Raw genomic sequence first — 12,388 nt, forward strand, 5'->3', positions numbered from 1 at the left:
TGGCACCCCAGTGAACTGGAGCAAACCCCAGGGAGAAGGGAACCCCTGGGGTCTCCATTCCTGGAGCTCGGCTGGGCTCCTGGCAGAACTGGGCTGTTCCTCTTTCTAGGTGGTGATTACTGTGGAGTGTTGCCCCCCTGTAACCATAACAGTTATGGCAGACCTGAGAACAAAGACTTCCTTAAACCCCACTGCAGAAGCAGAGGACCGGGTCGTTCACAAGCCTGGCACAGGTCTGGGCAATGCACAGATATGTTACTCAGGTTGTCGTCCTGAGTATGCATATGAGGCCTGATGGTGAGGCCCGTTCATACATGGGCGGAACTCTAAAGAGAGACACCTCGTGCAGCTCCAGACAGCAGGCCTAATGCGTGAAGGTCTCTGTCAGGGGCACATGTATATTGTAGAACATGTGTTAGAGAAACACACTTGCAGGTTATGGTGTCACCATCATTCTGTTTGGCAATGTTCCCCAACTAGGGCCTGGAGGGTGCGGAGGATTGGAGATAGATCCTGATAAAAGAGTTAGATTTCTAGAAATTTTGTATAAACAGCTTAGAGATAAAAATGATCCCTCCTCATTCATCTGCCCTCCTGTATGAACCCACGGCATAATACACACATTTCCTGACACGCAGCTGGCCTCTGTAGCTGGTCCGGGTGCCCTTTCCGCCTTGCTCAGAGCACAAAATTACACATGCAGCCTGCCCATCAGACACCATGCTCACCCAGCTCACGTGCACATAGCGCCACCAGTTTCCAAGGGACAAAACTGCCAGGATCACAAATAAGCTGCCTACTCTGCCTTGTACTGTAGGCCCCCACTAGTCCCAGGATCAGGGAGGCTGAGTCATAAGCCAGGGAGAGGAAATTACAAAAGGAGACCAGAAAAAAGTAATAATTGAAGTATAAGGTCTCCAGTGCCTCATCCTTTTCCTGTCACATCTATGAGCCCCAGAGCGTCAGAGGGATTGTCTACAGTGTGTTAAACCAGAGACACCAGGACACAGTTTCTATGGCAACCCCTCACGGCTCCAATTCAGCTCTGAGTTAAAAATGATATCAAATAATTGGAGAGTGCAGGAAAGCACAGCGAGCAGCCTGACCCCATGTCCCTTCTCTTTCCTAGACTTTCAGGTATGCAAGGGCTGGAAAGGCCCATATCATAGAGGGAGAAAAACAGGCACAGACTCAGGAGGGACCATAGAATGGTCTTTAGAGAGACAAGATTGTGGTCAAATCTTGGCCTAGAAATGGGTCTGGAATTAGCTTGCTATGGACTAAGAAAAAAATGGACAGGGTGGCACGAGTTCCCTTCCAAATGCTATAGTGGTGCATCCTAAAGACTGTCCGTGATGCAAGTGTTTCCTAATACAGAAGTTGAGCAACATCAGACCAAGTCATTCTCCTCCACCTGCTATCCCAGAGCAGAAAGCAGCCCAAGAGTCTCAGTCAGGATGGCCCTGTGCCCTCCTTGAGACAGGAAGAGAGAGTTGGACCACCTGACCCCAGCCTGCTCCTCCATCCCCTTTGCCCTGAATTCACCCTGGGGGAAGGAGGTGCACTGATCCTGCCTGCTCTGCCCTACTCCAGCTTTGGAGTCCCCAGGGAAGCAGGACAGGTGCTTAATTCAAGGATGCATGACGGCTGATGCTCGAGTGCCCATTGGATCACGCGACTTTTCAGAACACAGCTGGAACTGAGACATGGAAGCTGAAACCAGGATAAGGAGGCTTCATCACACGGGCCTGATAGCTCTCAGACAATGAGGCAGAAATTCCAAGGGCTTTTCTAGGCACCAAAAAACCACAAAGTCACTGGGTGTTCTCATTACATTTGGGGCAAATTGCAACACATGGTAGTGAATGCAGGGCTTAAAGACAGGTAATTTGAGTTCAAATTCTAGCTGCATTAATTATTAGTTGTGAGACTTTGGGCAAATAACTTTTCTGTGCTTAGTTTCTTCATCTGTAAAATGGAGCCAAAAATCTTGGCTTCCCTGGATCACCCTAAAGACGGCATGAAGACGTGCATGGAAAGCAGACTCCTAAGTGCCTGGCACATGCTGAGAACACTTATTAAGGTCTAACTTTAGGATTTGAGTCACAGTCCAGTTTTTTCTTCGAAGGGGCACTAGACCCACAGGGTGGAAAGGGAAGAGGCATGCAGAAGTATGGAAAGGAGGTCTAAGTTGCAGTCTCTGACCTTCAGTAGATCTCTCAACCTATATGGACTTTATTTTACATACTTCCCAAATCCTTTTAGACCTAAGGTTTTACTCTTTTATAAACACAATTACTTGGGGAGACCTCATTACCCTCAGTCCCACATTTCACCTGGGAAAACTTAGAGCTGAGGACTACACCCCAGACCATAGGCAGGGGCCCCCTGCTGTTACCATGTGCCTTATTCTTAACATTGACTCACAACTTCCTGGCCTCAGCAGCACAAAGGGCAGCTCCTACCTGCAGCAATGGCTGTCTTCTTATCCACTGTCACTGCCACAGCTGTGCTCGCTGTTACTACCACCGGCTCGCCCGGACTTTCTAGGGAAACAAAAATTGCCAAGTCACTTTCTTAGCAGCTGGGGAAGAGCAGTGGTTGGGACAGGCTGAGAAGACAAGTATAAATACCAGGAGAGGACATTTCTTGAACAACTGAGGGGGCTGTTAGGGGAAGTTGTTGCTGTGACAACTGTGTTACCACCAACCACTGGTCTTGGCAGAGCGCTGGCTCCTTTCTGTGCAGATCTGAACCTGCCAGATAAATATGTTGTGGCCCCTGGCCACTCGGACAATGCAGTGTCACCAGACACTGAGTTTTCTTTGTCTCAGGGCAGCAAACCTGTCTGCTTGCTGCTGTCTCACTGGAACGCAGGGATGCTGCTGTGACTGTCCTTTTGGCATGTGTTCCACCGAGAAGACTTGTGTTGCATCAGATGATTCTTTCTAGCAGAAGGACAGGCTGCATTCCAGGATTCAGTGGTGGCTGATTCTGGATCGTCCTTCATCGGTCACATGAGTCAGGGTGACACTGACAGCCCCTTCAGGAAGCCAGACACTAGGGCTGCATCAGGCACAGAAAGCTGGCTGGCGTCTGACACGTCTGAGGCACTCCATAAATCTTGGTCATTGGTGGCCCCCCTGCCACCACCACAGTGTCCTTCAGTCATGTCTTTCACTCACTTTGTAGCTTGTTACCACACTTTTAGGGGGCTCTGCCAGGCTCCTGAAGGGCAGGAGTTGCTTTTCCACCTCTTTTAGGAGATCGGGTCAACGTAGGAGCAGGACATAGATGGCAGTTTCAGCTCTGCATTAAAACAGAGCTTTCTGGCCCTGAGCTGGTGCAGGCTAGTACATGACCTTGGGCTTCTTAATTTTCCTCTGTCCATGCAGGAGTCCCCAGCCCCCGGGCCACAGACTGGTACTGGTCCGTGGCCTGTTAGGAACCAGGCCACACAGCAGGAGGTGAGCAGTGGGCCAGAGAGCGAAGCTTCATCTGTATTTGCAGCCACTCCCCAGCGCTAGCATCACCACCTCAGCGCCATCTCAGATCATCAGGCATCAGATTCTCAGAGGAGCACCGGTCCCTCAAAAAGGTTGGGGACTGCTGCGTCCAAGGACCTGGATTAGCTTTTCAAAGCACTCTTGTCCTATAGGTCAAGTTCCATTATTAAAAAAATCCAAGAAAGGAGCAAATTTTATCATGTGTTCTTTTGTTAGACTGTCATTATACCAAATGTTGAAACAAATGGGTCATGAAAGTCTTGTTGTGTGGAGATTGTTATTACAGTGTCAGTTGTAATGAAACTTAAACCGCTCGTTTCTCATATCTGCTATTTTGCTGAGATTATCCATCTCACTTTGCTATAATCAGATATTCCACAGAAATTTAAAATTACTCTGATTCTAGGGACTTACGACATGTGAGGTTGTCCTCAATTGTAGGAATTTGCCAAGGGACTACAACGGACACAAGTCAGCTTCCTCACCATGCTCCTAGAAATGTCTGGATGATACCGATATGGCTGACCCCTCTGCAGTGTTCTCCAGGCCAGCAGGTCTGGGACAGACCTTTCATTGTATGTGTGCTCTATAGGCTTGTAGGAGACATCCAAGTGAAAATGTGGGGGCCCTAATGACACAGTCTCTGGAGGCATCAGAAATTTCAGCACCTAGGTCTCCTTGCAGCTACGTGGTCCAGCACCTGGGGTGAACGAGCAGGCTACCAGCTGCTGGCGAGGTCAGGCCCAGGGGCTGTGGAAGCGAAAATAACAGGCCCAAGTGGCCTGGGCACTGGCAAGACTCTGTTCTATGCAGGCAGGTTTCTCAGGCTCTGACAAAAGACAGCTCCATGTGGGCAGAGCTCAGTCCACCAGGCCCAGGCAAAGGGCAACGGAGTCAGCCTGGAGAGGCAGATCCTGAGCTGACTCCTCTGCCTCTAGGGGCACCCCCTCCCTTTGAAATGAAAATGTTGTTGTTTTCTTTGAGGGAGAATGGGGGTGTGCAGAGGTGTCCACGTGTCCCTAAGCATATGCATGAGTTAAGCCAGTAAGTGAGGGTGTGAAAAGGGAGCAAGCTCCTACCTCCCAACTCAACGGTCCCTCTTTTTTGGGTTGCCAGCTTCCCCCTCTTCTCCTTGTGGCTCATTTCCCACCCACCCACCCTCCTACCTCACAGCCACAAAAAGCTCCCCCAGCAGCCAGCAGGCACGTCCCAGTGACAATGCTGGCAGGAGAGACCCTATCACCTTGGGCTGGGGACAGGGGCCAGGGCCTCATCTCAGAGAACCTCCCCAGGAGCCCCTGGTGCTGCTGTAGTGCCAAGGTGGTGCCACGAAGGAAGAGCTGCTTCATTCTGGCTCTGATGGGCAGTGTGGCAAGGGGAGCTTAACCTTGGCTTTGAGAACCTCCCTCTCAGCTTTCTCTGGGAATGACGGCACTCACTGTCACCCTCCCCTTCCTGCCTTCCACTCGGTTCAGTAACAGAGCCCAGACTTTGGTGAGCGGACTTGAATTTAGGCTGGCTCTGTGGTTCCCTAGCTGTGTAATCCTGGGCAAGACACAGAACCTCTCTGAGTCTCGGATTCTCCCTGTGTAAGAAGAGGGAGAATAACCACTTATCTTGTAGGGTTGTGCAGATTAAGTGTGTTATGTGCAGAAAAGCATTTTGTAAAACACATTAACGATACATTGAGTGGAAGGAACTGGCATAAGAGGAAGATGTGGGCTTAAGCACAAGGAGAAGAAGACACCCAGAGGGCAGAGAGGGGACCCCTCCTCATTGCCGCAGCCCCAGAGGGCCTCCCCGGCTGTCAGCTCAGGGTGTTTCTCTATCAGGAAACCGAAGGATGGTTTTAGTGGAAGTGGTGGCCGGGAGGGTTTGGTGGGGGGCTGTCAAAGGGGCCGTGCAATCCTAATTCCAATCTACTCCCGCACTTCCCTCTCCTTTCTCATGGCTCCCATTGTCCCTCCTCCTTTTTCTCTTCCTCATCTCACTCTGACCTGAGTGTGGATACTTTCCAGGCCCCCTTGCTCCACCGTGCTAAGGTCAGGCTACCCCAGAGGTGACCGGTGGAGAGCTCGCTCTGGCAGCGCCCTTGGAGGCCTGGACAACCCTTCCGCCTCTCTAGGCCACGGTCTCTTCACATGTATATCTAGTGGGTGAGGTTCTCTTTCTGTTCTAAATGTTCTACTGTTTTCTTGGTGCTCTGTTAAAATCACTTAATTTTTCTTTTTTGGGTCATTTTTCAGAGTGTGGGCTGGGGGCTGGGAGTTGGGTACCCACGGCTCTGAAACACTTCCTGGTCCTTGGACCAGTGGGGTTTGCTGGCTTGGTCCTTGGGGCCCACCTTTGGCCACCCTGCCTCTTACTCTTCAAGCCCCCAGTGGCCTGCCAGCGGGAGGCACCCCATTATTACTGGGAATTTCTGAGGAGCAGGCCGGGAGCTCATTGTCGCTGTTCCTGGGAGACCCCAGGGAGTGGAACCCAGGCTGCTTTCCCTGTTTGTGAAGAGCTGTGGGGGGCGGTAGCTCAGAAAGTATGACAGTCCCAGATGGAACAAGTGTTACTTTCATCTGGGTGGTTTAAGGGACTTTCAGAGATACTCAGATGTTTAGAAATAGAAGAATCTTAGAGATGAACTCATCCCATATTCTCCTATTTGGAATTTAGGCTAGAATTCAGCTCTTCTTGACTTTTGGTCAAATCTTTTTCCTTCGTTTCATGCTGGATTTTAACTGCCAACTTTGACTGCTGGCCGGAGAACATAGCGACCTGCCTCATATGCAAGGCAGAGACCAGCCAAGCGGTAAAGCCCCAGTGAGCTTTCTCAAGTCACTGTCACGTGTCAGGAGGAAAGTAAGGAGGCAACCTGGAGGTCAGGAGTTCTGCCCCATATCACTAAGAGCGCAGGAGGAGCTGGGCACCCTGGTCCCCCTGGGCCCCGGAGCACAAGGGCGTGATTACCTTCTGCCAAACGGAGATTGAAGACAAAGCTGCCGGCGGGCTGCTCAGCGGCCTGGCGGTACCACAGAGGGAAGTGGTCCATGGTGAACATGCTGGCCTCATCTTCAGGGGTCAGGAACTTCCTGCAAGGAGAAAGATTTGGTTTCTCCTCCAAATCTGGGAACATGTTCATCCCCTACTTCTTTTCAAAAACTGTCATCTTGTCCGGGCCAAGGCAGTGATTCCCCTCTGCTTTGGTGAAGCTGCAGGTAGAAAATATTAGCTCCTAAACTGGTATTGCTGACAACGTCCCCAGAATCAACTGCTATTGCATCTGATGACTGGCACATTAGTAAGGAGGAGAGGTGTGGGGCCTGTATTACAAAAGAATACTTTCCATTTTTATGTAAACTTCTTTGCCTGTAGGGTTTATTTCTTTTGAATATAGCCTAATTTCTTTTTGTCTGCCTAATTAGTATGTCTGAGTAAGGAAATTATATAGTTAACTCCTTCGCTGAGCTAATATACTAGCATAAATTCTCCCCAAATGGTCACTTCAAAAGTTATTGCCTCTAGGTTTTAGAATGCATTATGAGTTTTCTTTTTTTTGAGCAGCTTTACCTTGCTAATTATAGTTTTGCATTCCCTGAGCACACACCAGCCGGCAGAAGGGAGTGCTGGTCCAGGAGCAGAGTGGGAGGCAGGGAGGAGCTGGTGGGGTTAGAAATGTTCCTGTGGACAGCCTACAAGTGGGTAGTTGAGGGATTTTAAGACTGCCTGGCCTGCATGCCCCAGGAGCCAACCTGCCTGTTGCACAATTCCTGGGCTTCCAGTCACATCATGGTTTAGGTAAAGGGAACCCCCTGGAGTTGTGTGGTGCATGTGCGACTGGCTGTCCCTGACTTGAGAAGGTCTGTCTGCATGAGATTTTTCTTTTCCATTCTTAGAAGGCTTTTAGAGAGGATGCAGGGGAATGCCGTGATGCTTTCCCCCTTCACACTGCCCGGTGTGGTTCCCTTGTGCAACGGACATGTGATTTTCTGATCAGGGTGCAGCTTAAGGGGATGAGGAAGTACAAGTGGGTAGAATAATTGGGAGGAAAGTTCCCCACACAGTTCAAGGTCAAGGGTGAACCCACAGTTTACCCACCAGTCCAATCTGTCTAAGTTATTTGCTTCGTCTCTGATGGGGCCATGAGAAAGGTCAGCAAAGCAGCTTGCTTCTCTCTTTTTCTATTTCTCAGGGAGTGAGGGGAGGTGGGAAGAGGAAAGAGCAACTTAATTTGTTTTCTTAGAAAGCCTCAGCTTTCTAGCAAGCATGGATCTGTCAGAGTCCTGGAAGAAACTCAAAGATGGCGCTCCATAGCTAAGTGCTCTTGGATTTAGTGGGAGGAGCAGCCAGTGGGTGGGAGGTGAGGACTGAGGGGTCAAGTCTGTTCAGGAGCCCCCTCAGGTTTTCTCCTCCGGAAGCCTGGTGCCCTTCAGCTGTTTGAGTCTCGTGGTTTGCAGAGCACAGGTGGCTCTGCTACCCCCTCCCACTGCCAGAACCCTCCTCTGGGTCCCCACCCTCCCTCTGCTATAACACTTGGTGGGGAGGAAACCAGGTGGCAGGTGCCTGGGCATAGCAGGATTCTCCCAGAATCTGGGCTTTGCTTGGAGCAGGATTTTTCAGTCTTAGCATTACTGAGATTTATGGCCAGATGATTGTTGTAGGGGCTGTCCTGCATGCTGCAGGACATTTAGAAGCATCCCTGGTCTCCACTCTCTAGATGACAGTAACAATCTCCCCCCTGCCCCCCTCCTCCCTATGTCGTGACAACCAAAAATGTCTCCAGACATTGCTCAATGTCCCTGGGGTGGGGTAAATCTCCCCCAGTTGATAATTTCTGGCTTAGGGCATGGGTAAAGTATCAACAAAAGAGGGGACACAGCCAGAAGATTTAACCTGTCACATAGAGACCCGTCTTCCTGGGGGAAAACATTTTCTAGGTTTCTGAGGAAGTGATGAACTCTTCCAAACTCAACGTCTTGGTGGCTCTCTTGCTTGATTGGGCTGCCCTCCCTCCTCTCCCAAGGTCACCTCCAGGTGTGTCTAAGCCTGGGAGGAAGGGTTACTTTTAGGACCCTCTCACTCTGTAAACCCAACCCTTCCACCCTCCCTGCACTCCAGGAGTCCACATCCCTGCCTGACCACATGCCACAGGAGCACCCTACAGGGATCCCGCTCCTGGGCACCCAGCAGGAACTCACTTGTCAGAGACCTTCTCGGAGCCCACGAACAAGGTGCTTCTGAGGAGGCCAGCCCGGGTGCCCAGGAAGGCCACGTCTGCCACGTGCTCGGACTCCCTGTGAGGCAGATAGAGCAAGTGTCAGCACCATGCAGCACAGTGGCAGGTTCAGGAGAAGGGCATGGAGAGCATGGGAAGACTCGAAGGCCTCTTCCAGCACCTGATCCCATCTGACTGGGGATGGGGAGTGGGGAATCAATCTGGCTCCCCTGGCCAGCACTTCCCCTTGTTAATGAGATCCCTGGTCCTCTGACTCTCCACTTTTTAAGATCTAGCTCCTAATTTGTCCACTCAGTGTTTGGAGGAGTCGGCTGTGGAAGACAGAGGAAATTCAGGAAGAGAGATTTTGTTTTGGGAACTAAGGAATAGTAACTTCTCATGACCAATGCATACATGGCACCTTACAGTTTCAAAGCCCTTTTCACATATTTACCTTATTATGAAATGTGAAAGGAGGAGGAATGGACATCCACCTAAGAGAAGTCCAGTGGACTTCATAAACTTGACAAGATTTGAAAAAAAATCATCTGCTAGCTGGAAGGTAACTAATTTTTCTCAAGATCTCAAAGCTATACTGTTTTGACAGCAGTCATCACCTTTCTTTGAATTTCAGCTTTATTGAAGTATAATTGACATAAAATTGTAAGATATTTTAAGTGTGCATTGTGGCGATTTGATATACATATGCATTGTGAAAGAATTCCTTCATCTAGTTAGTTAACATATCTATCACCTCACATATTTATCTGTTTGTGTGTGCGTGTTTAAGTTCTACTCTCTTAGCAAATTTCAATTATACAATTCAGTATTATCACCATAGTCATCATGTTAGACATTAGATACTCAGACCTTATTCATCTTATAGTGGAAAGTTTGAACCCTATATCAACCTCTCCCTACTTTCCCCACCCCTTGGCAATTACTTTTCTACTTTCTGTTTTTATGTTTCACTTTTTTTTAGATTCTACATATCTGGCTTATTTCACCTAGCATAATGCCCTCAAGGTCCATCCATGTTGTTACAAATGGCAGCATTTCCTTCTTTTTCATGGCTGAGTAATATGCCATTATATACACCTAGAAGTGGGGTTGCTGGGTCATATAGTAGTTCTATTTTTAATTTATTGAGGAACCTCTATACTGTTTTCCATAGTGGCTGCACTAATTTATATTCCCATCAACAGTGCCAACACTTGTTATCTCTTGTCTTTCTGATGACATTCTAACAAGGGTGAAGTGATATTTCATTGTGTTTTTGATTTGCATTTCCCTGATGACTAGTGATGTCAAGCACCTTTTCATGTACTTGCTGGCCATTTGTAGGTCACCTTTGGAAAGATGTCTATTCTGATCTTCTACTCTTTTTAAAAAAAAATCAGATTGTTTTATTTGCTGTTAAGTTGTATGAGTTCTTTATTTTGGATATTAATTCCTTATGAGATATATGATGTGCAAATATTTTTTCCCATTCAGTAGGCTGCCTTTTCATTTTGTAATGGTTTTCTTTGCTGTGTAGAAGCTTTTCGCTTGTCTATTTTTGCTTTAGTTTCCTTTGCTTTTAGTGTCAAACCCAAAAAAATCATTGCCAAGATCTATGTCAAAGAGCTTACCCCCATGTTTTCTTCTAGGAGTTTTATAGTTTTAAGTCTTATGTTCAAGTCTTTAATACATTTTGAGTTGATTTTTATGATTGGGGTAAGATAGTGGTTGAATTTCATTCTTTTGCATGTAGCTGTCCAGTTTTCCCAAAATCATCTGTTGAAGAGACTATTCTTTACCCACTGTATATTTTTGGCTCCTTTGTTGTAAATTAACTGACCATATACGTGTGGGTTTATTTCTGGACTCTATTCTGTTCCATTGATCTAAGTGTTTGTTTTTATGCCATTATCACACTGTTTTGATTGCTCTAGCTTTGTAATATATTTTGAAATCTGAACGTGTGAGGCCCCTGGTTTGGTTCTTTCTTAAAATTGCTTTGGCTTTTTGGGGTCTTTTGGGGTTGTTTCATATAAAATTTCTGATTGTTCTATTTCTGTAAAAAAAGTCATTGGAATTCTAATAGAGAGTGCATTTAATCTGTAGATTGTTCTGGGTAATATGAGCATGGAATATTTTTCTCATTTATTTGTATCTTCTTCAATTTCTTTCTTCAATGTCCTATAGTTTTCAGTGTACAGGTCTTTAACCTCCTTGGTTAAGTTTATTCCTAGGCGTTTTATTCTCTTGATGCAATTATAAATGGAATTGTTTTTTTAACTTCTCTTTTTGATAGTTTGTTATTAGTGTGCAGAAGCAAAACTGATTTTTGTATATTGATATTATATCCTGTAACTCTATTAAATTTATTAGCTCTAGCAAGTTTTTTTTTTTTGTGGTCTTCAAGGGTTTCTCTTTATAATATCACATCATCTGTAAATAGAATAATTTTTACTTCTTCCTTTCCAATTTAGATAACTTTTCTTTTCTTTTTCCTGCCTAATTGTTTTGGCTAGGACTGCCACTACTATGTTGAATAACAGTGGTGAGAGTGGGTAATCTTGTCTTGTTCCTGATCTTAGGCGAAAAGCTTTTAGCTGTTCACCATTTTTCTTGTTAAACATGCTGGCAGCTGTGGGCATGTCATATATGGCTTTATTTTATCACTTCTAACTTTATTAATATTCTTGCTTCTAGCCCAATTTATTGCAGTCTATTATTCAGTTTCTCTTAGTGCCTGGATTGGTGATTTTAGTGAGTGTATAAGGTAGCCAAGACCCAAAGCATTGACAAAGGGAAGCATTTTTCCATCAAAGTTCAACTGTGTGGCTGTTGGGGGTTTCCCTAATAGAATTCTGTGATGGAGGCTGCGCCATGCAATGTCAACTGATAGGACCTGGTGCTGGGTTAAAACCCTTGGTCTACAGTCTGTAAAATCACTGAGGAAAGGGTCTTGAGATGCATATGGGACACACTCTGAATACACTCTGTTTATTTACCAGTTTTTAGAATTATAAGTTGGTTTTTCCTAACATCTTCCAAGTCTTTTTTTTTCAGTATCATTATGAACACAGAATTTTAAATATATTTAATATATTTTAATTCATTGCACTCATTGTTACTTTTGCTGCTCTAATTGTCTTGCCTTTGTCCAATGAGAGCTTCTTCAGGTTGGCTCTGGGGTCCTGTTGGCACAACCTCATTAGTCTTTAGTAACTTCTTGCATCCTGGTATGACAAGATGCTCCCAACTCATTTTGTACATTTCCTGTCCTTGTCCTGGAATCAGACATTTCTCCAAGGATCACCACTCGTTTTAATGAGGACGTTAGTGTGGACATCGAAAGTTCACAATCCAGATCTGGGGTGCTCATTGAAGTTGGGCCTTTTAATGGACAGAGTGGGGGTACTCTTTGTATTTCTTTCAGAGAAAATACATTGTGAGCTCACTGACATTTTCTATTCACATGTAGCATTACATCTAAACTTCTTTTATTTTAAAAGTTTGCATCTTTTTTCTCTTTTGCTGAAAATACTAGTTCCTAATTATATTAACATAATACTATTTGCTCTATTGATCTATATAGTTTGAGAATAACAGTGCCAATATTGTTTCTAGCAATGTGGTTATTGAACATAGTTTAAGATTTTATTTATTTAGTGTTTATAATTCTGCA

General features: G+C 46.3%; 1 protein-coding gene across 1 annotated transcript in view; it reads right to left on the reverse strand.

Moving 5' to 3' along the window:
* Positions 1 to 12,388, reverse strand: part of CACNA2D4 (calcium voltage-gated channel auxiliary subunit alpha2delta 4) — a 115,267-nt gene that overhangs the window by 45,251 nt on the left and 57,628 nt on the right. The window contains exons 24-27 of the mRNA XM_039868795.1: positions 8,696 to 8,791; positions 6,468 to 6,589; positions 4,770 to 4,775; positions 2,466 to 2,546 (exon numbers count right to left, since the gene is read on the reverse strand). Coding sequence (XP_039724729.1) covers positions 2,466 to 2,546; positions 4,770 to 4,775; positions 6,468 to 6,589; positions 8,696 to 8,791 — 305 coding nt within the window. The remainder of the gene's footprint in view (positions 1 to 2,465; positions 2,547 to 4,769; positions 4,776 to 6,467; positions 6,590 to 8,695; positions 8,792 to 12,388) is intronic.

Source organism: Pteropus medius, unplaced genomic scaffold, assembly GCF_902729225.1.
Source record: "Pteropus medius unplaced genomic scaffold, Ma_sr-lr_union100, whole genome shotgun sequence".
NCBI lineage: Eukaryota > Metazoa > Chordata > Mammalia > Chiroptera > Pteropodidae > Pteropus > Pteropus medius.